Source organism: Jatropha curcas, chromosome 5 (genome assembly GCF_041381405.1).
Source record: "Jatropha curcas cultivar XTBG-Jc1 chromosome 5, XTBG_Jcur_1.0, whole genome shotgun sequence".
NCBI lineage: Eukaryota > Viridiplantae > Streptophyta > Magnoliopsida > Malpighiales > Euphorbiaceae > Jatropha > Jatropha curcas.
The window spans coordinates 22,283,237-22,307,736 of record NC_143155.1 but is presented as its reverse complement, the minus strand read 5'-3'; the positions used below and the strand labels follow the sequence as shown (position 1 = coordinate 22,307,736).

Sequence of the window (24,500 nt, the reverse complement as noted above, 5' to 3'; positions counted from 1 at the left end):
GCTTGCTGCGTTACTTGAACGGTACAAGTTCTTATGGGATACAGCTTTACTCTTCCTCTCCAATGACTCTTCATGCGTTTTCTGACTCGGATTGGGCTGGTAACATTGATGATCGACGGTCTACTGGTGCCCATGTCATATACCTTGGGAAGAACCCGATTGCATGGAGTTCAAAGAAGCAAGCCTCTGTAGCTCGCTCCTCTACAGAGGCAGAGTACAGGTCCGTGGCAAACACATCTGCGGATATTATATGGATCAAAAATTTGCTATCTGAAATGCATGTTCAGCTTTCACATGTACCGGTCATTTACTGTGATAATCTAGGAGCTAAGTATGTTGCTGAAAATCCTGTTTTTCATTCTAGAATGAAACATTTAGCTCTTGACTATCACTTTGTTCGTCAACAAGTTCAAGATGGTATGTTACGTGTTCAATATGTTTCCACCAAAGAACAGCTAGCTGATATGTTAACCAAGCCCCTGTCGAAGCTGGCCTTTCTGAAGCAACGAGACAAGATTGGCGTCCGAGATCGACTGCCATCTTGCGGGGGTGTATTGGGTAAGGATGAAGTTCCAGCTAGTTAAAACAGAATACTGGTGTTAAACAGAATCTATCAAATTCTGTTGTGTAGATAGATTTATGTTACGTAAATATAGGAGTGTATTCTAATCCATAACTTGTATATATACTCTGCTGTATATTGTAAACATCAATTCAATTTAACATATATAGAAACCTTTCTTGTTATGTAAGACACTAAATCCCTACTCTTTCTTTAAAAATATACAGAAAAGACAGACTTGAGTTCTCCTCCGCTCTTTAGGGTACACAAACCGCCATTAACACGAATCCATATACAGAATTCTCATTCACCCCTTAACAATTTGCAACTCGCCATCAAAACTAACCATGGCTCGTGTAAGCAACATTGTAATTGCAACCCTAAACATCATCTTCCTCGTGGTTGGCCTATCCATAATTGCTGGAGGATTATATGTTCACGTGAAGGCTGTTTCCACCGCCAACACCACCGTGGCAACCGCTCTATCCCGACAATCTTTGCAGAATGTTCTTTTTATACTTGGAAGCATTGTATTTATAGTTTCCTTGCTAGGGTTAGCTGGTTCTTGTTGTAGGAACAATTTCTTGCTAGTAATTTATCTAATTATCTTGATTTTGATGATCATTGGACTTTTGTTTTTCACAATTTTTGTTTTTGTTGTTACTAATGAACGTGCCGGTCAAATTGTGTCTGGCAAAGGGTTTAAGGAGTATAGACTCGGAGATTATTCACATTGGTTGCAGAATCATTTTGTTAAGGGAAAAAATTGGGATGTTCTCAGACGTTCCTTGATTGATGCTCAAGTTTGCAGGGCCTTTGCTGATGATAGTAATCGAAAAGATTTTTTCCACCAGAAATTTTCTCCTATAGAGGTATTTATTTACTCAATTTAGCTATTAATTGTTAATTGGTTATGATGTGATCCATTAGCTAGGGTTTTGAATTCTTAGTTTACTTGTCTAACTTTAATTCATTGATATTCAAGTTGTGTAGCTAAGGGTCTGTTCGGCGTAGTTATTCTAATCTGTTTTAACAGTATTTTTGCTGTTTGAATAACTAATAGCTTTTCGTAAAATGTAAAAAACTAAGATTATATGGGTTAATTGACCTTTTATAAAACCTACCTTAAACTAGTTTAAATAAGCTAGTTCAAATACATGTGATGTTACTAAATACTGTAAAAAACACAGGCTAAAGCTGAAAAGTCTAGAGTTCCAACAACTAGTATCACCATCAAATTTACTAAAATAAATAATACATCTAGGCACCCTCTAGTTTTACTTGAGTGGTGTTGATTTTCTACGAGTAAAAAGTTTCAAATTTGAATATGTACAATCAAATTAACTATGCATGTACGTACATTTGTGACAAATATTTACATTAAACAATTGCATTCTTGTTTTTCAGGTGGGTTGCTGCCGGCCTCCGGCAGAATGTGGATTTGTGCAACAGAATGCAACAACATGGATGGGGGTTAAAGCTGGCCGGGAAGTCAAGAACAGTGACTGTAAGACATGGAGTAATGAGCCAAAGCAGCTATGCTACAAGTGCAATTCATGTAAAGCTGGGTTTCTAGCCAACATTAAGAAACAGTGGAGAAATTTGGCTGTGTTCTTAATTTGTATAACCGTCTTCATTATTGTTGTCTTGTCTACTGGTTGCTGTGTCAAGAGGAACAATTACCTTGATAAAAGATGCTACACCAGATTTTATTATGCCTGATCTTGTCGTTCTATAACTTGTCAATTGCTTAATTTCGTTTGGTCTGTGTTGATTTTGTTATTCATTTTGTGTTAGAAAGTTAGAACTCAATTTGAATCATTTTATAGTAGGAGAAAGTTTATGCAATTTTTTGTAATCTCATCTAATTTTAAAATTAAATTCAATTAATTTCAAATGCAATTTGTTATAAACTCATATAATTTCAAAATTGAAATTCAATTTGTTTTAAACTGATTAAATTGAAAATTTAATGCCAATTAATTTGTTGAGGAAAAATTAATTTCTTAAGTTGAAGTTCAATTAATAAGAAAATATAATTAACGCAATGTGTGGAAATCATATAAAAGAAGACTTCTTGATAATGAATGCTAGCTTGTCTTCTTGCTATCCTTGATAATGATTACTCATTTTCAAAGTTATAAGAGGAATTACTAGACGGCATGATACATATTTTTTATATTTTGGTTGTCCATTTTTTTTTTTAAATTTTTCTATATTAATAGAATCTTACTCTATTGATTTTAGTATCAGTATCTCATAAAAGGTGAATTTTCTTAAAAAAAATTTTATTGCAGAAGTTTTACTTGCTTAAAAAATTTCTCTTTCTTTATTTTTATCTCTTTTGTCTGATTTTAGAATAGTAATCAATTCCATAAATCTGTTGACCTCGCAAAATAATTTATTTATCTTATTATTAATCAAGAATTTCGTATATAGCTAGACTGTCATTCACAAATTATAAATACTAATTTATTAAAAATTAATCGAATTGAAGCTACAGCGCCGTTATTCGCTGGAATCGAAATAAGCAGTCATGTACTAAGAATAAACCTTCCATATCATTCATCTGATTACAAAAATTATTACCCTTGAAAAATATTAATCAGTTCTTTATCTTGGTTTTTAGTTAATCTAGTTTTTCCAAACTAGGGTTTATATTCTATTTTGGAGGGTGGACAATAGAGAAAACTACTTACTTTTCTCTCACATCAAATTTGACAGCTGATATATGCTTGGCCAACATCTTTATTTGGAGAGAGGAATTTAATTAACATGATAATAAGTTATAAATGCCTTCATTTCAGCCATCACAATTAGGGCAAATTGTTACATAACAAACTGAACTTGTTATGTCTAGAAGAGAAAACATTGACGACAACCACTGACAAGTGGCTGTATATACAAATCTATATATACCTTTACATGCAAACCCCTTTCAAATTTCATAAACTCGTCTGGATTTTAAAAATAGAGAGCAATGACCCGTCCAAGTACTTGTCTTTTCTTATTCTTAAATTACTTAGCATTGATATGTGGGATTTGTGCCATCGGTTCATATCTGTACTTCCAAATACATGGGATCACTGATTGCCAAAATGTAGTCCAAAAACCATTGATGGCATTGGGTTTAACCCTAATTATAATTTCATTAGTAGGATTAATTGGGGCATATTGCAAGTTCACTTGGCTGCTGTGGTTCTATTCGTTTATGGCCTTGTTAGTTCTTATTGGGCTTGCAGTATTTGCACTTGTTGTGTACAGGAACGATAATCCAAGTGAAGCAATAGGGTTTAAGAAGCACAAGGTTTGGGATTATAATTCATGGTTGCAAAATATGGTTTTAAATGGGAAGGAATGGAAGAACATTAGAGATTGTTTGATTGATCATCAAGTTTGCAACCGTCTTACTAACAAAAATCTCATTCAAAAGCCTAGTGATTTTTATATCAAGAAATTGTCTTCTATAGAGGTATGAATCTAAATTTTCATCCAAAAATACTAGCAAAAAAGCTTTAATTCAGTGGTATATAATTGTTAGTCGGTTTTAGGATGATGAGATAACAATTATTAGGGGCATCAACGAGCCGAGCTCGAACCTGTTAGACTCGAAGCTTGGTTCGATAGAATTTAACTCGGCTCGAAACTCGACGAATCTGAAAATTTTAAACTTGAGCTCGGTTTGATAAAAGCTCAAGTTTACGTTGAAAAATTTTAAACTCAAGTTAGGCTCAAGGCTCGATACTCGAATAAATTTAAAATAAATATTATATATATGTATATATAACAGCTCGATAAAATTCAACGAGCTTTCGAGCTGAACATCATCATTAAGTTTGAGCTTGGCTCTTTTACTAACAAGCTGGCTCGAGTTCAAACAGTTCACTAGCCGGTTTAGCTCATTTACAACCCTAAGACTATCGAGTCGATTAGAATCGGAATATTAACACTAACTAGAGGTTTTTTTTTTTTTTTTTTTTTTGTCTAGTCTGGTTGCTGCAAGCCTCCAATATATTGTGGATTTGAGTTCAAGAATGCAACAGTTTGGGTGAAGCCAAAATCTAAAGGTGCAAAAGAAAATGATTGCAGCTCATGGAGCAATGAGAAGGAGAAGCTATGCTTCAATTGCAATGCATGCAAAGAAGGAGTGATAGAGAAGAGTAGGATGACCTGGAAATTATTTGCTATACTTGACTTCATTGATATTGCCCTTCTCCTTATCATGTTTGCTCTTAGTTGTTGCACTAGGAGTTACATTTTGTCTGATAGAAAATATAATGTATACCCTTAACTCAATCCTTTTGTGTTTTCATCCTTTGCTGATTTTAATTTAATTGTAATTTTAAAAAACTTAAGCAATTTATTAATAAAGAATATAACTTGAGTATGAAGATGACCTTAGGAGAAGATTTAATCTTTTGGTAAAAACTAGTTCGTAAAACGACAAAAAAATTTTTTTTTTAATATTGTCCCAAACTTTATTCTATTGAACACTCATTATAACTGATACTTGCAGAAGAGTTTAATATACTAAACTTTAACAGATGAACAGACCACATTACCAAACTTCATTGATAAAAGAAATTTATCCGAACTTAAAAGATATGAAATTTGCAAACAATAAACCATCTTGTATTTCAAACTGACAACAAAGAAGGAAAGAAACATTCATGTGAAAACTTCTCATTTACAATAACAAGAAACGATACAACCCTATTAAAAGGGTCCTAAAAACACTTAACTTCTATAAACTATTACAAATGAGAGGGCAAATCCAAAATTTTATTCTTAATGATCACATGTTTGTAAATAATTAAAAATAAAGAAAAACGATGGAGAAAAGGAAAAGGAACTACCGACCGACGATGGTTACATGAACTGAATGATCTATTCATTTTATAAATCTAATGATTAATTGATGTTGGTTCCAAAATAAAATCTAAAACATCGCCAAAACTCATTTTAATTTAATTTATTATTCCACACTATTGTAATTTGTAATCCTTAATTAATAATTAATTGGTGTCAGCTGAAGCTTAACTTTTGATCTATTCACCTCTAATCATCCACCACAAATAAATTGTGGATAGTGTGATCTTAATCGGAATAGTTTCATATTTTGGAATTTTCAATATATACTAAAGGGTTATTTAATTTCTATTTCAAAAAAAAAAAAAAGGTTATTTAATTTTATTAAAAATTTAAAAAAATAAATGTTTTAGCCAATAATTGTATGTTTGCCTCATAGTAAAGAAGGTTAATTAGGCCTTCATATCCCTTATAAATATTCTTTATTGGGAAGAAAAATTATAAATATTCTTTAAAATATTTTGATATGGATTTATTTATATCTTTAAAAATATTTGGGACATGAATTTATTTTTATTTTCTTTTATGTTCCACGGACCATTGTGGGTGAATGCAATTATTTATTTATTTATTTATGTAATTACGTTAAAAAGTAATAGGATAATAACAGACTTAACAGTATCATTCATATACATGTGTGTAAGGTGCATTATGTTGTAATGCACCTCATACACTAAATAATTCCCCAAAAAGAAACTGATATGAAAAAACAGTTAATATGTAGATCTTGTAGGAAGGAGTCTTTCATTTCATGGCTGTTTTGCTCCGTTTCTCTCTCAACTATTCCACAAACAGTAATCCAACACCAAAACATAGTCTAAACTATAGCCTACTTTCTCTTCAAATAACCATTTCTTTCCTATAACAATCACCAAAATCTCCAATCAGAATACCACTTTTCCTCTAAAAATCAACTATGGTTCGTGTAGGCAACGTTCTTTTAGGGTTCCTCAATGGCATTATCTTAATTGCAGGGCTTGCAGCCATTGGCACTGGCTTGTATTTCGTTCTAGCAGGCAATTCTCAGTGCGTGAGAGGTGTACATAACCAGTTGATGATAACTGGTGCTGCTCTGGTTGTTGTTTCTTTGTTAGGGATAATTGGTTCTTGTTATAGAATCAATTTCTTTTTGATAATTTATCTAGTTGTTATGTTTTTGTTGATTGTGGCTCTTCTTATTTTTACCATTTTTTCGTTCTTGGTCTCTCATGCAACTTCTGGTGATGTTGTTTCGCGTTTGAAAGTTATTAACTTTAGAACTTGGATTAGAGACCATTTTGTGAATGATAAGAATTGGGAGCACATTAGGAATTGTTTGATTGATGCAAAGATCTGCAACAGTCTTGGTGATAGTAATGATATGGATAAAGATGTCAAGGATTTTTTCAAGAAGAATTTGTCTCCTATGCAGGTTTTCATCATCTCTTCTTCTTCTTCTTCTTCTTCTTCTTTTATTTCTTTTTTAAAATAATTTTTCATGTCAATATGATTATGAATTATTGTGAATATAATTAATTAGAGTTATGTTTATAATTTTCATTTGCTATATATTTGACCATAATCGCCATGCGAAGAAAAGAAAATTTCACTGCATATCACCACCACCCGATTTCTTTTCGTGGATCATAGCTTTATTTATACTTAACAATGCAATATATAAATATATTTATATAGAACATTAATTAGATCTTTTTTTTCTTATGATAGAGCAAAAGTTTATTGTTATTAATTTGTCATTGGATTCAAATTTTAAAGGAAATAACTGTCGAGAATAGATGAACATACATTTAAGGTATGTTTGTCAAAATTAGCTGTTAGTTGTTTTAGTAGCCTATGTAACGGTTTAAATAATTTTTCATAAAAAACTAAAAGTTAAATGTTATATGGGTTAACTTTTTATAAAATGTCAAACTAATCTTTAAAGCTAGTTCAAACGCTATATTATCGAACATCATAAAAAGTAACATTTAAAAAGTTATTGCCGAACACAGCTTTATTACTTCAATACATTCCCTTTTTGGCCTAAAATAGTATGTGTGTATATATAGTAGACATTAATTATTGGAGATTTTTATTACTAAATGATAGTAATGGATTTGATTTATATATTTGCAGTCAGGATGTTGCAAGCCACCAAGTGAGTGTGGATTTGAGTACAAAAATGCAACGTACTGGGTAATGCCAAAGGCAGGGCCAGCAGTGAACAATAGCGAGTGCAAAACATGGAGCAACCAGCAAGATACTCTATGCTACAATTGCGAGTCATGCAAAGATGGAATTGTGAAGAACATAAAACATAAATGGAAGCAATTGGCTATACTCAATTGTTGTATTGTTGTGGTTCTCATCATTTTGTATTGCCTTGGTTGCTGTGTAAGGAGGACCAATTCATACAGATCCTACCCCAAACTTAGAGGATATAGACCTTACCCTTAGACATCTTTTTTGTGTTCACTACTCTTTAATGTTATAGTTTCTTTCTTTTTTAAAAAAATTAATAACATTTGGGTGATTAATTTTGTAGAGATTCATTTATGATTATAGCAGTTTTTATTTTAGTGTTAGATCTCTTACTTAGTTAGAGGAATAATCTGCACCAATCGAATGCTAAAAAAGTAAGAATGCCTCTGATTAGATCATATTACATTACATTAAGACTCGCCAAACATGGTCTAAATATTTATTTTTACTTTTCTGCTAACAAATGAATATCCCTTTTGGCAATTATTATTTTGGAGTGAAGAAATTATTTTCACGAACAAATTATATTACCGCCATTGATCAATAAAATATGAAATTTTTATCACTTATAAATCATATAATAGTAGTAGGTATATTATATCTTGTTTGAAATAAGATTATTTTCAGCTGGTATAACCATAACCTTATTGATAGACTTGGTAGAACAAGCCACAACTTGACCTTTAGCTAGAATATTGAACACAGAGATGATAAAAACATTAAATAAATAGTTGACAGCCTATTCAATCAAAGGAATGTAGTTGCATCAGTGTCTAGATGTAAATCTAGTCAGAAAAAGATGAGAATGTCAAACGCTAAGATAGATAAATTTTGCAATCAGGCTCGTTTGGACATTTTTATACCAAAACTGGATGTTGTAATTCTAGCCTGGCCAGTTACAAAAGGTCAGGACACTTAATAACATAAAAGCTTATTAACAGTTGTCAGTTTTGTAAGAAGAAAAGGTTAAAAAGTTGCATAACTTCATGATATTCAAAATTTATAGAAGAGAATTTCAATGAATACAGAAAATGGAGTCAACTACAATATAATCCACAGGCACTTATTGAGGTGCAACTGTGATTTCACTTGAGAAAAGTACATCCAACAAACATGAAAAGATAAGCTACCAAAGAAGTCAGGAGTTCGAGTGTCCAGGTTGGGTGTATCACAACTGTTGGAATCATCGGAACAAAAATAGAGCCACATATCCATCCAGCTGCAAGTGATCCCAGACTGCAATGCACATAAGACGCGCACATAAGTAACAAAAAAAGAAAGAAATAAAGAGGAAACTGCAGTTTCCATTCTTTTTGTTCACAAACTCACCCAATAATGAAAGCTCTGCCCAAGTTCTTTGTCTTCTCATTGAGGAAATATATGCAAGCTGCCAAAGAGACCGCCACCTGCATAAGAAATAATGTAGTTAATACAAAAAAAAAGTTTTCTTTGTACCATTTCACAAAGCATTAAGCATCCAAGAAATCTTACAAGGGGCTGTATTGATTAAACGGAGCTGAAACAATAGCCAGTAGAAAGAAGTCTAGGCAATGTTATTTTTAGCATCGAGATTAGATGATTCTTCTCTTTAGAGAGCCTTTTAACAATGTATTATGTTCAACATTCTTATTCTTCAGTTTTCTTATTTCTAACCACAAAAACAGTCCGACAAATACTGTTCAATATGTCAGAGACCAACTCGATGTGCAGCTCACCAGCAACAATATTTCATCATCCAAACCCCATAAAGCTTCCCATACAAGAAAATATAAGGAACAATAGAAAACACAACGGATCCCCCACTTCTTTTTTTCAGGAAGTTCATGCTCCGCAAGAAAATTATTCCCCCATATTGTCTAAATGTAGAATTTATTCACTTTAGACAGTAACAGAACTTACCAGAACTTTAAACATGAGGGAATTGGAAAGGCAAAGTTCCCATACAACAAGTTAAACACACATGATAACTTTGTGCCTACTAAGAAGGTTGTTGTATCCACCCCTAGAAAATACTTATTTTAAATGTCTGAAAGAAATATAGAACAAACCTGAAAAGCAGGTCCACCTTCAGCAGAATTCATGATACTCCAGCCACCCATGAATGCAAAGAGGAATAATCTTCTAAAAATGACTTCAACTGGAGGAAGTTCCACAAAATTAAGTAAATTCTTAACCCAAGGTGGAGATTCTTCCACTTTCTTCTTTAGTCTGGTTTTCAAATTAATTTTTGTTTTCTTCCTTTCTCTAAAGCTGGTCATCAACAATTTCTCAAAAGCAGCCTCTATTGATTCCTCACTTCTCTCATGTCCAGCATATTGCTGTAAGAGAAAATTGCGTGATGACCAAATTTCCTCCTCAGAAGCATATGGACTGATACCAAGACGTCTATAAGGATCCCAAACATTAGTTCGGGGAAATTTTGGGACATTACCTACGGGAAAAGATAAGTGGATGTTAAGACGGTTAGAGTCAGAACAAAAGCACCAGAGAACATGTGAACTCGATAAATTCTCATTTATAAGCATGTATTAGTAGCAACAGTCCATAAAATACACAGAATTGAATCCATAATTAATATAACTACAGATTTTACAAGTTGACCATTCAAAATATTAATTCTTAATAAAATCCAGGGGCTAGTCTAACTCAATTGAATAAAAAATCAAATCTATCTTTACTAGATAATAATGGTCAGTCCATTATTATCTAGTAAAGGTTAAGAATACCAGTCCATTGAAAATGAAAATCAAATAGGTAAAACGACATCAAGCATTACACATTTATGATCTGTACATCATTCACAGGTCATGTTTTGAACTCCAAGCAAGGATTAGAGCTTAATTTGTCAGAAGTCCTACTTTTAGATCCAGAATAGAACATTCCACTACTAAAATAAAATCTAGATGGATACTGCAAGTTAAGTTACTCAGAGCTTTGACTTCATCTTGAAGTACCCATGACCAACACTTTAATTAAAATGAATAAAGTTATCAGTTTAATTAAAATGAATAAAGTTATCAGCAATGGACTACAAAAAAAATCCCAAATTTCAGCATGTGCCCAGCCCAAGCACTGGTAGGGAAATTGTTAACTTTAAAAGTAAGCAAGATTTACATAATACTCCATGATAATAATAAGTTTCACCAGCATAAATGAACATGATAATAACAATCGGGCCTTGACCACTTATTTATTCATTTAAAAGAAAATTATGCATGCACCCCCACCTTCATTTACATGCAAGCATGCAAAATCACACATGCCTATGCAGCTCTTTAAGAAGGTGAAAATGCAACATAATAGGCTGTCAATACCCATTAGGCATTGGAAAAGTATTTATGCAGATACTCAATATCTTGTTACCATTATGCTTAATCAAAGTTCTTGTGCTGATAAAAAAATGTTATTTATTGTTCCAATTTTAATGCTTGAAATTACAAGTTCTTATACTCACTCAACAAAGCTCAGCTAGCTTTATTCTGCAGGAGGATCATGGCCTCCTAGGATTTTTTAGCTTCACCAAAACAAATTATTAAGATTTTCTTTTTTAAGCATAGACCTTCACAAGAATTAACAAGATATATTGTACATCATCTAACTCTCTGGTCCAATTTTACGATTGCTTTTCAAGACCACCCAAGCAAAAGCATTGTCCTTCCAGCAATGTTACTAACCAAATTCTCAAAAACATAAAACTCATTGCCTACAAGAATAAATGTTCAAAAGAAAAAACATATAGTTACAATATCCGTGTTTTCTATTGACCAAGCAAAGTTCAACTATAGCAACTTATATATGAAGACCTCTACATTTGAAAGGATTAAATTCCCTTTTTGACTGCTTTCCTTCAATCACTACCAAAAAAAAAACACATCCACACAAATCCAAGCTTCCATCTTTTTTGAGTCATTTAATTTTAACAGCCTAACTCTTTATTCACATATTTTATCTACTATCAACCAAAAAAATTAAAACCATTACAAAATAATTGAATTAAAATAAAAGAAAGCTCAAAAAAATAATAGAATTAAAAAATTAGAAATACAGTAATAAGAGAGGGAGAACCCATACCTTCATAGGGTGCATCCACTGAACACTTAACGCTGGTGAGAGTTCTAGGGCTTCTCAAAATAGGAACGCCATATGTCGTCGTGTTCTTTGTATTTTGTTCATATTTAGTTCTAAACAGATAAAAAGAGGAAAAACGAATTAAATTGCGAAATATTGAAATTAATCTCAACAAAAGCAACTGAAAAGAAAATCCAAAACTATGATAAAAAGAAAAAAAAAAAAAAACTTAGTCGGAGTTAAATTCCGGATTCAATAATCTGAAAAGAATACAAAAGAATTAGAGAAAACGGGGAAAAAGAGAGCTTACAGTTTTTGGGAGAGGAAAGGAGAGGAAAGAGTAGGGTTATAAAGGAGAAAGGAAGTCATCTATCTACAACCAAATTTTCAGCATAAAAAACCCTAATTCCAGAATTTCCGATTATTGAACCTCTTTTTTTTTTTTTTTTTCTCTCTGTAGACGTTCCGGCTCGGGTAGCTGCAGCCGAGCTCGAAGGAAAGGAGAGCTTCTGTGGCAGGATTTCGCAATTTGTCGAGAGAGAAACGGTGGGGTGGGGCCCACCGTTTTTTTATTTATCTCCATATTTTAATTAATTTGTATGAAAATTTTATCATCATTTATGCAAATTACTATTTTTTATTTATATTATAGTTCTGAAAATATATACGGCTTTTTTTTCTATTAGAAAAGGAGCTTAATGTATCATATCAACAGTATAATTTCTTTTGTTTAGAAATTTAATCTCAAGAAAAATATTTGCTAATAATATAAATCCTTCCCTGTTAACACAAAAGAGGAAAAATATTTACCTGTATATTCATTTCTTAGATATTTATCCAATAGTTGATTATCATATTATCTAATAAACGGTTATTTTGTTTTTTTTTTAATTAGTGAAAATATATTAATCCCTCCATTTTATTTTGTTTGTATTTTTTGACAAAACACGTATATCAAAAATTTAATCAATAAAAATTATTTTACTCTTTTTTACTCTTATCTCATTAAGATATTAATAACAATTTTTCATTTAATAGACAATTATAAAGGTTATTATGGAAAAAATAATTATTTACATATATAAATTTAGAAACCTTGTAAATTTTTTGAGACATTTAGAAAATATAATGGAACAGTGAGAATAACATTTTTATTTGCGTCAATTATTATTGTTAAATCTACTAAGTATACTGTATATATATTAATGTAAGATGATTATGTTGGATAACAATTTTTTAAAATAAAATTTAATATTTTGACAAAAATCAATACAATATAAATTGCTTTTAAAGTAACGTTTATCATATTAACTAAAATTAAAACACTAGCTCAGTGCTATACCATAGTGGTAGTAACATTTAACAGCTAATAATTTTAAAAGTAATGTATAAACAGCTAAACCAACAATAATTAATCTCTAACCGCTAATAATTAATAAAACAACAGTTAATAAATACTGTTTAAATAACTAAAAGAATCAACCAACAGTGTACATAATAGGATATTCAAATATAAAAAATGTAGCACGGCATGTATCACAGTATTCTAATGTTTTGAATGGTGGGTGGTTCTTCGTTCAGTCAAAAGTGGAGTTCTTCATTTGTATTTAGTGATGCGTGAATTGGACATATTTTGTAATTGCAATAGTAATTGAAAAGGAAAAAAAAAAAAAAAAAAAAAAAAAAAAGGAGAATCTAGGTGGAATGATTGGGCCAAAGTTATGCGCATCTTCCTCCTGTCAGACTGAACCAACCAAAATCTTGAACAGCACAGTTTAGGTGGTGTTATAAGTAGACCGTTGAATGACCAGTGAAAATTTCTGGTGTTTACTTACTTTGTTCAGTAAGAAATTCCAAATTACTGTACTAACAACACTCCCTATTTCAAAATATATATCATTTAAAATTTTTGCAAAAAACATTAATTATCTTAAATTATCACAAAAATCAACAATATCTAACAACACTCCCTATTTCAAAATATATATCATTTAAAATTTTTGCAAAAAACATTAATTATCTTAAATTATCACAAAAATCAACAATATTTTGACCAAATTACCTTTTATTTCAAACAAAAAATAATTTATAAAGATAGTTATCATATCTAATGTAAATAAGAATAATATTAAAAAAACATTATTTATTCCTCCATAAAAACGGAGCAAGGATGTACATATATGTAATATGCGTCTGCTGGTACATTTATTCACATTGAGAATTTATTCAGCAAAATTAACTGATTTAGTAGCTGCTAACTATTGTTCGAGTAGCTTTTCATGACAAGCTAAAAACTAAAATTTACATGGATTAACTTTTCATAAAATGCTATATTAACTTCTAAAAGTTAATCCAAATGTTATATTACCGAACACTATAAGAAATAACATTTAACATTTTTCTAAAAATTACTTGAAAAGCTTATGCCGAACAGAGCCTAAAACCACGAGGTTTAGCAAGTAAATTCGGTTTCTCTGGATCATACAATCCTTACACAAAAACATGGATTTTCGTGCGTTCACTTCATTATTGAACTCCAAGTTTTTCTTCTTTTCCTTTTTTATAGTTTTGAATTTTGTTCCTGTTGTACAAATTGCTGCCGCAAAATCCTTCTCATGACCTTGTTTGACGCAGTCCTTGGAAGAGAAGGATGAGGTACTACACGGGAAACCTGCACATTTAAGCATTACAAATGGATGAGATTTCCAAAATTTTGAATGGAAATGCGGAGAAGAAATTAGTAATGCTAAATACCCTGAAGAGAGGATTTAGTTTCTTCTGCACAGCTGAATTGAAAGACTTCCTCAGTTGTTCCAAATCTGTGGTTGAATTTTCCAGATTCTTGAATACTACAGCTATTACCAACTGCTCGGGTCCCCCTTGAGGAGGTGGCACACCAATGGCAGCTGTCTCAAGGATGCTGCTGTCAACCACATTACATATGCGTTCAATTTCAACAGAACTAACCTGTCATATAGAATATTCAAAGGATCCAAAACAGTTTTAGAACCACTGATAAATTTTCTTCAGTAAGATGATGTTTTTGCAATTGTAATACAGTTCAAAAATGCCCAGACAAACTTCAGTTGATGTTTCACAACATATCATCTCTTTTTAAAGATGTGAACGCAGACAAAAGATATCTGGTAATTGAAAAAGGAACATATATAATAAATGGGTTTAATCTAATAACCCCCCTTGCAAAACCATGTCATGCCTGACTTGACTGTTGCATGAATTATCCAGTAGCTAGCTTCAGGTGACATGTAGATTTAAGCATTGCAAAATGATTTATCAAAAATTTAGTTACGTGGCAATCCCTAGGCCAAGCTTAAATGCAACATGGAGTCCTTGATAGGACTTTTATAAAGCAGTACATTTAAGAATCAGAAACAAAGAAAAAATGGTTGACAAAATAAAATTTGAAAATAAATAAAGCTTGCCTAAGGATGATTCGTAGAGATCTCGGGCAGAGAGCATTACATCTTGACACATTCGATAAGATATTAACTTATCTTACATGGGTTGCATGACTCTTCATTCCTAAACACAAAGATAATAGCAGTCAAGGCCAGATGCATACCTTGATACCCCCAAGATTCATAGTGTCATCTGCACGACCATGTGCATGATAATATCCTCTAGAAGTACGCTCAAAAACATCCCCATGTCTTCGAAGAATCTGCAAGGGTACTCGAATCTGAAAACTTGAGTTGCTTAGGACACCCAATCTAAAATAAAGGTGCAGGGGAAAAAGCACTTACCTTTCCATTCCAAACTGGCATTCCCTTATAATACACGTTATAGTGGTCCGCATTCAGCAGTGAACTTGAAGCTCCAAACATGAGGGGACCAAGAGCCAATTCACCGATCCCTGGTACATCATGTGGCTGCACAAAGAAGATGAAACAAGGACTAAGCAAATTATTATTTTGAACTAAAAGCATAGTAAATCATGGTCAAACAAAAAACTTTATCAACTGTCAAGTTGGAATCAGCTGTGTGTGCAGGTATGATTTACCGCAAGGTTAATAGATGAAAAAAAAAGCGTATCAATTTTTAAAAATAATTCAAAATCATAAATATACAAGCTGAGTATTTGATTCCAGAAAAACAGAGATTCCTTAAGATGGTGTTGAAAAATTTCTAAAGCACAACAGAATATAAACTTGGAGTCAAGAACAAAGTCTGATGGATGCAATATCAGCTCTGAGTTTATACTCGCAATTCATGTATAATAGCTTATCTTTTGCAGGAAAAACAACCCATATATTTGCAAATTAGATCAAAATATTATTTGAATAGATGTTATCTAGGGTTTTCTTCATTAGGACACGGATACATAAATTTTGACAGAGAACCAGAGATCATTTAGATGGCATTAACAATGCATCAATTTCAAAATCCTAGAAGGAATTAAAAAAAAAAAAAAAAAACTTCCTCTATGACACAACAAACCAACCATACAGGAAAAATAGGCAACAATTTTTTCAAGCATTGCACTTCCTCTATGATTTGACAAGTTAATCTTTTCTCACATTTTAATGCAGAGTGAAATGATACTTACAATTGGATGGCCGTCGTCACCAAGAATAAACAAGCTGCACCCCATTGCCGGGGTGCTAAAAGCAGCCAATGATTGAGGCTGCAAGAAAGATCCTGAAACAAATCCACCGCCAATCTCTGTACCACCACAGTATTCGATAATAGGCTTGTAGAGAGCTCTTCCCATCAACCATAAGTGTTCATCTACATTAGATGCTTCACCAGTAGAGCCAAAGCAACTACCAGATTTGACAATAGTAAATATATCTTGAATCAGTATCAAGAACAAGATCCAGAATACATAAATAACCTTCAATGAAACAGCAAAACATGTGTAAACACTTACACATAATATGAATGTGGTACTTCCCAATATGGAGAACAAACACAGCAAAGGATAAAATCTAGAAGCTTACCGAATAGCAGACCAATCATAGCCAGCTGTGGTATTTGCAGTTTTCCATGTCCGAACAATGCTCGGGATCACACCGAGCATTGTTACTTTAGCATCCTGACCAAATATAAATGAGAAAATGATATGAACTTCAAAATTTTCAGAAATGCCTGAAAGATATATTTAAACAGTAGCAAACATTAGATTAGCATACTAAATTGAAACTGAAAACAATCTCCAAACTCTTATTGTATTCAATACCTATAAGATTCTAATAAAATGAAACTTAACCCGTGTGCCTTCCATGACCACTATGTGTACTCAAAAAACTGAAACAGTATTCCTTCTGTTTTTTTTTTTTTTTTTTTGTTTTTTTTTTTTTTTTTTTTTTTTGCGAGTATAGTTTTACCTCACAAAAAAAAGTGACCACAAAACCTAGTCACGTGATATTTGGCATGCATGATATGCAAAGAAACAATATACAGTTCCATAGATGGCTTTGATGCAGCAGTATATGCAATTATATTTTGTGTAATATGAGATGGACTATCTCTCTATCTCTCTCTCACACAAGCATATACCCACACATACACACATATGCATATATGCACATATAATGGAAAATGGAGTTCCCTGAATCAATAAAGAAAAGTGCATTCAAAGTTGATAAAGCAATGAAGTAGAGCTCAGGTTGGTTATTTATCAAGTATGCAGTAACTGCAAGTGAAGAGCAACTGAACAGGGAGGGAAAAAGGCAAACTAATAGTTATAGATTGGACCTGCACAGTTACAACAGTGCGAAGGAAAAGATTTAACTACAAGCATAAAAAGACAGTCCCTTAATCATAAGGCTGAGAGATGTTCAAGGTACTTTGAACAAAACCTCACTAGGATGGACAAGAATCATTTCTAAAACTTCTAGCAGGCCATTGTCTAAGAGGGTCAATTTAATATGTTACAAGTTTTGTTGTTCTAGACTGACCAACATGTGCAACAATAATGCATATAGTAACATGAGGTCATACAACAAATGGAGAAAAAGAAAATGAAATATTAAACTGCCAAGTGGAATAGAATTCCCACCTGTACAAACTTGGCAAAGCTAGAACCTAGGGGGGATCCATTATATAAAGCAATGCAAGCCCCATTTAATAATGAAGCATACACCAGCCAAGGACCCATCATCCACCCAAGGTTAGTGGGCCAAGCAACAATGTCACCTTTGCGAATATCCATATGGCACCATGCATCTGCAGCAGCTTTGAAAGGAGTTGCACTGGTCCATGGAATTGCCTTTGGCTCCCCTGCACCAGAAAATAAACCCTGTAACCATACATTAACATTATGCTCCTTCTCACAAATTTGAAGATCGTTGGTTTGCTAACTTCTGAAATTGGATTAATATATTACTAAGATTATGTTTGATTAGACTTAATTGCTTCTCCCCAATCTACAGGTTAACTAAAGAATGAAATGTAATTTGTAAAAGAATATTTTCAATATGAAAATTAGTTTATCCAAAGAAAACTGCAAAATTATGTGTTAATTTCTATAATCAAAGTTACAGATCAATAATATCCTCAAAAAAAGTCACAAGTCAACAAAGTTAATGTTCTGTTCATTCTATAGCCTGGAACCCAGATGAATTGCTCCAAAACAGAGCATACCCATGGTTAACCAAATGAATGATTCCTATTGTTGATTTTCATTGCCAATTTGCAACTCATTCACGTAAATATTAGTTTGAGGTTTCATTTTCTGGTCCTGAATCCTATGGTAGAATATGCTGTCTTGATTAGTAGCCCAAAAATCTTCATCCAAAGCTACATAACCTTCAATTCTGAGGCCATTAACGAGTCCACCTTTTTCTCCCATCCTTGTGAGCAAACCTCTATGAAGTCCACAAAGACCAGACATATATCCCTGTAGCATTCTCCATTTCTCCTAGTCACTTTATTATACCAGTTACTCATTTTCTTTTTCATGGATTCAGAGGGTAAGCAATGGGATAGGGTCCTGTAGCCTACAGATCCTTTTGTGTGATCAACAAACAAATGGAAACATAAATCAAATGAACCATGATGTTCATTTGCCTGTCTGATAAACTAAAAGAAACTTAATGCTTTAACCATCAGATGGTAAAACTCCTTATACTCTAATCACATCCAGATATCTATTTATACATTCCTAATAGCAGCCAACACCATGTTCGAAAGTTGTTTTCATGGGCTTATGTTGGACTAGTATCCTTTAGAGTTTTACAAGAATATCCATTAGCAGGTACCATTGTGGAACTCCATAACCCAAGCACAACATACAACAAATTGTGTCGTGCAAATGGAATGCAGACAGGTTAAGAAAATGGTTGGAAAATAGTGCAAGTGTTCAACCCAACTAGCAATAACCTTGCAGAAAAGTCACATTTGGGGATCTAAAACTAGAAATTTTTTAGGGTGGTGGACAATAATGAAAGTTGGAAGCCTCTAAAGAGACTACAAATGCCAAAGAATGAAAGTTAGAGCATCCAAAGAGACTACAAATATCGACAAATAGGCTATTCTAACAAGGGAAACTAATTAAGAATTTAAGGACAAAGGCCAGAACCTGTCTAGGAGTTTCAGTTTATAATAAGGACCCTGCTCAAAGTTATGAATCCTTTCACCTTGTGCAGTGAGAGAACATATTAAGGTCTTAGATGATTTAGAAGGCTTCTAACAAAATTTCAGGAATTTATTTCAACTTTAGTGGGATAAGGTTGCCATCAAAGATAAAGATTTATCTTGATTAAATGAAGCAGCCAAGAAGTGAACATTATGAGCCTAATTTTCAACCTGTGAGTTACCTGTAGTTCCAGATGAGAAAAGAATGTTTGTAAATGCTTCTATTGGTTGTTCTACAGCAGCAAACTCATTACCTCTGCAGGTTTCATGATAAAGATAAGCAGATACATCACCGATATCAAAGGCGCACAAATAAAATTTCAAAATAAACATATAAATAATCATGCAACTCTTAGACAAACTCCTGTATGATTGTTTTACTTGAGAATTGAAAAATATAAAAAACACAAATTTATATATTAACCTAAATATGCTGATCCAACAATAAAGGACACAGGACCTCTATCTATTAAGTTGTGTAATCTCTCATGATGCGCTTTCCCAAAGCTTCTAATTTATCAATAGCTTATTATTTATTTGATTAAGTATTTTCCCATGCAACTTCCAGAAAGCTACCTGCAAAAGAAACTCCTAGATCTTGGTCTAGGTAATTTCTAGACTCATAGTGAAGGTCAACACTGCAGCAGGGAGTAAGTAACAGCACATATAGAAAACAAAAAGTTCATGCAAAGTTGGAAGACAGCAATTTCAACATAAAATAATTTACTTGTCCATCATTCTAAGAAAGAATATTTAAAACGAAGCACAACACCTCAGATCATTAGATACTTTATACCTATTTACATTTCTAAGAATTTCAAAGAATTCTTAATTGCTAGGTGTGAGTCCAAAGAGTTCTACGCCTTAGACCATTATATCATTTTACAACAGTTTGCATTTCTGTTTAGTTCCTTAAGTGAAACAATTAACATACAATGCAGAAAAATCATTGAACAACGGTAAAACCATATATCATGAAGATGTTTGATTATGAAACAATTAACATAAAATGCAGAAAGCGAGCTATCCATCGTTCCTATAATGCTAGGAAGATAGAAAAGAAAAGGGGAAAGGGAATGATAACCATAGATTTGGATTGACCTATAACTCAATCAAACATTAAGACAAGAAAATACACCTTAAATTCTGGACTTTTTCTAGGAAATCATGCCAAGAAATGTCTCCATCACGTAATTTCATGCTGAAGCTAGAACCTTTTGTAGGAATGACAATTGCCATAGGTGACTGGGCATCGACAACTCTACTGCAGAATTGAAGTTATAATGTGAGATTAATTATTGCACACACAGAAGGGAGAGGGTGGGGGGAGAGAGAGATAGAGAAAGAGATAATCATATGGCTAAAAGATAATCAGAACTACACCTGTATAAGGGGATATTTTTGTCACCACGAATTATAAGATCCTGAGAAAAGAGATTTGAAGATCAAATGATTGTGAAACAAACATGTTTAAAGAAGGAAATAATAACAGAAATGAAAGTTAAGGTGGCATAACAAAGCCAGGTCATAGAAGATGACCTCAGATGTTAGATAACATAAGGGCTACAAAATTATAGCAATATAAGAAAAAAACTCTCTTCTTCCATCATCGTTAAATACAATACCACCTTGCAAAAACTTAAATTAGTTCTAAAAAGATGGTTCTATTAGGTAAGAGAGGAATTTGTCTGGACAGACAATAGTTATGAGTACAGCAAAGAGATTGTAACAAGAACAAAGTCCCACCGGACAAATCATCAACGACCTAGAACTACTGAATCTGTTCTTCATCATATTTGTGGACCCCAAAATGACAATTCTCAGCCTTGGCTCAGATATAGACCGAAAGTGACAAATTACAAAGAGTAGTAATAAAATTTCACTTCGTAGACTATCTTTGACTATGCCAATAAACCGTTTGTAGGTTGAATTTATAACATTAAGAGTACAACAATTTCTAATTTGATAATTAATTTTGAAATCAATAAGACAATAAGTGGCTCCATCAAGTGAGCCCAAACATTATGTTCATCATCTTTGTGATCCCTATATAAACTGTTAAGCAATTATTTCTAGTCCCTTCTAAAGTCTTGCAAATCGTTATTATTACTCGGCATGATTTAAATAAGCTAAGACACAAATTTTGAAAATTGAGTCAGTAAATGATCATAATGAACTTCACTAATCTCATCTCGCCAATCATTGATATATTACTTGCAGAGGGGAAAGGACACATAAACCATCCTTAGTAATCGTAGAATGAATTTACTAATGACAGATATAACTAAAATGAAAACATGTCGACGCTACATGCTTTAATTGTATGATAACACATGTAGGATATTGAAACTTAAATACATCATCCGACTAAACTTTACCAGCTTCTTCAGTAAAATTAAATGAATAAAGACCAAATTTGATGATGGAAAGGAAAATATGGAAAAGAAATTACAAAAGAAAAGAAAAGGGAATGCAAAGACCACTCAATAATTCCAGACTTTGATGTCAAGAAGCACAAATAAGCATGAAAATCCAAATAAGTAAAATTTTATATTTCAACAAAAGAAAAGAAATAACAACCTGAGTAAATATGGCTTTTGCTTTTGAAATTTTAAGCCTCGTTGATATCTCCAAGGGAGCAAAACTATCAGCAATAGACACAACTACATATCCAGCCAGAACAATAGCTAGGTAGATAACCACAGCCTTGACATTCATTGGCATATCGATTGCAATTGCTGATCCTCTGTCCAAACCCAGTGAATTGAGTGCATACGCAACTAACCTACAAGCAGCAGAGCAAAACCAATCTTGGCTTAGATTTTGTTAAAGTTTAAGAAATTAGAAGTACTTTACAAATTCAGAATAAAACCAATTTACTTCATATCAGCCTCATCGTAGTAAAGAACACTGTGCTTCCAGAAAACCAAAAAAATAATTACCTTACAAATTGCAGCATACAATCACTAATATAAACTTCTCATATAATTAAATTTCTTAAAAATATCTTGACTTCTGAGTATACTACAGAAAGAAGTATGCTTCAGCAAATTATCTCCAGCGAAATACTGAATTAATCAGAAACTAAAAAATATTGTTGACAGAAATCATATTAACAAAGCAGTGATCTCAGAAAACAGGACTTACCACATGAATCTATTTATGCCATTTGCTCTACCCAGACCAATAAATACAGGAAAATATATGCCAACAGTACAACAGGAAATGCAAAACAAGCAACACCATACGCTAGAAAGTTTATTATTAAATTGACAATTAATTTCAGCATCTAGTTAACAATATAAGCCTACTTTCATGGTGTGATTTTTGTTACACCACCAGGAATGAAAGGGTGATAGACAGCCACTCCCAATTTTGTAGATGACAAAATAAACAGAGAGCGAGATAGGAAACTTAGTCTAGGATAAAAGCACCAGTACTAAACAAAGATTATGAGATGAACAGCATACCAAACCTCTGTACGCAATTCCTCAAGTGTCATGCTGCTTACAGGTAGATCATCACTTCCTTCACACCGCCATCTGATCACCGTATCATCCAAAATTCTTTTAGAATTCAAACTCAAGCAATTCTTTGCAGGATTGACATATGCTCCAGGAAGCCATTGCCCACCTGGGTTCAGGAAAGAACTTTCCCCAGATAAATCCTCACGTAAAATACATTGGGGAGGTACTGAAAATGCTACATCCATTTCATCAAGTACAGTTTTCCAATAAACCTGATCGGCCAACACATAGGAAACAATATATAATCAGCTCAAATTGGCACAACAAACTAGTGATTAATATACTTATACAAGTCCCACCTCAGGATTGGAAACAGAAAATTCCTGAAAAGCAGAGAAGCTTGAAATTGGATCCACATATCCTTCACCCAAAAACTCTTTTCCACGCCTTTGTAAGAGCTGGCCTACATTTGTCAACGCTGCACTCTTCCTATAGAAGCAACAAGTAACAAAAATTCAAAGAAATTCAAAGAACTCTTCATTTATTCAGTTTAAATTAGAAAGAGAGATATATATTACGGGTCGGGTAACCAAGCCGGCGGGTCGGGGCCGAAGTCCTTGTAACAGCCATAGAACATCATTTGATGAAAAGAGAAAGGAAGGTCGGGAGTAAGGACATGTTTGGATATACGACTCCATGTTTCAGGAGTGGCAGAACCGTAATTATTGATAATTTGGGAAACATGAGTGTAAAGCTTCTCTGCTAATTCTGATGAAATCCCAAGAGCTTCAATATCGGAAACAGAGATGGCACCTAGGGCGTTATGAGCCATTCGATTCGACTCGACTTTAAGAGAAAGAGACTGTGTGTTTAGTTGTTCATTGATTGAATGGGTTCATTGTAGGTTTATAATGGAGTGAGATGCCGATGACGATGGTGATGAGTGATGAGAGTAGTTGCAGTTGCAGAATGTGCAAAAGCAATGGATAGGTGGTAGCCTTACGCAACTGCTGTTCTGGCTCGTCAAGTTTAAACTTTTGGTTCGCTCGGAAAAGTGGACCCTGACGACTTGTCGTTATCCATCCCTCACTACCACCTCGATGATAGATATTTGTTCTCTTACGAAAAGGACATTTGATTGCTGAAATTTAACATTATTCTGGAAGTGTGTTTTCTTTTTTTCTTTTTTGAAAAAAAAAAAAAAGTGATTGGTTAAATAGGAAGACAACGGTCAATGTAAGGGTGGCCACGGAACCCGCAGTTCCGGTTCCGGAATCGAATCGAAAATTTTCGGTTTCGATTTCAGTTTGGAACCGAACGATTCCGGTTTCGGTACGGTGTCAAAACCGACGGTTCCGATCGATTTTCCGACAAATCGAATAATTTTAAATTTTAAATTTTGAAGATCGGTTTTTAAAATTTAATAAATTTTTGAAAGTTATTTGTTAAAAAAAAAAATACACCTAAAAAATTTTAAAATGGTTCAATTAAATTTATTTTTTTAAAGACTTGAACTTAATTATTTTTTTAAAAAAAATTCTTCAACTGAATTTATTTTTTGTTTAAAAAAGTTTGAACATAATTAAAAAAAAAGGGCTTGAACTTAATTATTTTTCCAAAAGTACTCTTAAAACTAGCAGCTATGTAGCCGTTTATGGTTGTTGTGAGGGGTAATTAAGAGATTTCACAACAAA

General features: G+C 32.9%; 3 protein-coding genes, 1 non-coding gene and 1 pseudogene across 4 annotated transcripts; 3 read left to right on the top strand and 2 right to left on the bottom strand.

Annotated features, from left to right (window-relative positions):
* Positions 1-909: 909 nt before the first annotated feature.
* On the top strand, positions 910-2,284 carry LOC105648851 (tetraspanin-11). Its single transcript, XR_016320876.1, has 2 exons — positions 910-1,434; positions 1,970-2,284. It is a non-coding gene; the product is annotated as a tetraspanin-11 (transcript).
* Positions 2,285-3,542: 1,258 nt separating this feature from the next.
* Positions 3,543-4,853, top strand: LOC149496400 (tetraspanin-8 pseudogene; annotated as a pseudogene).
* Positions 4,854-6,187: 1,334 nt separating this feature from the next.
* Positions 6,188-7,947, top strand: LOC105650710 (tetraspanin-11). Its single transcript, XM_012237653.4, has 2 exons — positions 6,188-6,842; positions 7,547-7,947. Exons 1-2 carry the CDS (start codon positions 6,348-6,350, stop codon positions 7,865-7,867), a joined length of 816 nt encoding a protein of 271 aa, XP_012093043.1. The 5' UTR covers positions 6,188-6,347; the 3' UTR covers positions 7,868-7,947.
* Positions 7,948-8,638: 691 nt separating this feature from the next.
* CDF1 (cell growth defect factor-like protein (DUF3353)) lies at positions 8,639-12,246 on the bottom strand. The gene is made up of 5 exons (XM_089722059.1): positions 12,051-12,246; positions 11,744-11,853; positions 9,721-10,103; positions 9,002-9,078; positions 8,639-8,908 (listed from the first exon to the last, which is right to left on the bottom strand). Exons 1-5 carry the CDS (start codon positions 12,107-12,109, stop codon positions 8,758-8,760), a joined length of 780 nt encoding a protein of 259 aa, XP_089578185.1. The 5' UTR covers positions 12,110-12,246; the 3' UTR covers positions 8,639-8,757.
* Positions 12,247-13,868: 1,622 nt separating this feature from the next.
* Positions 13,869-23,897, bottom strand: AAE17 (acyl-activating enzyme 17). Its single transcript, XM_012237536.4, has 14 exons — positions 23,385-23,897; positions 23,166-23,295; positions 22,810-23,078; positions 21,920-22,124; positions 20,723-20,763; positions 20,478-20,603; positions 19,522-19,595; positions 17,763-17,983; positions 16,702-16,796; positions 16,308-16,524; positions 15,505-15,630; positions 15,324-15,422; positions 14,495-14,707; positions 13,869-14,411 (listed from the first exon to the last, which is right to left on the bottom strand). The coding sequence occupies exons 1-14, from the start codon at positions 23,636-23,638 to the stop codon at positions 14,301-14,303; spliced, it is 2,181 nt and encodes a 726-aa protein (XP_012092926.1). The 5' UTR covers positions 23,639-23,897; the 3' UTR covers positions 13,869-14,300.
* Between the last annotated feature and the right edge of the window lie 603 nt (positions 23,898-24,500).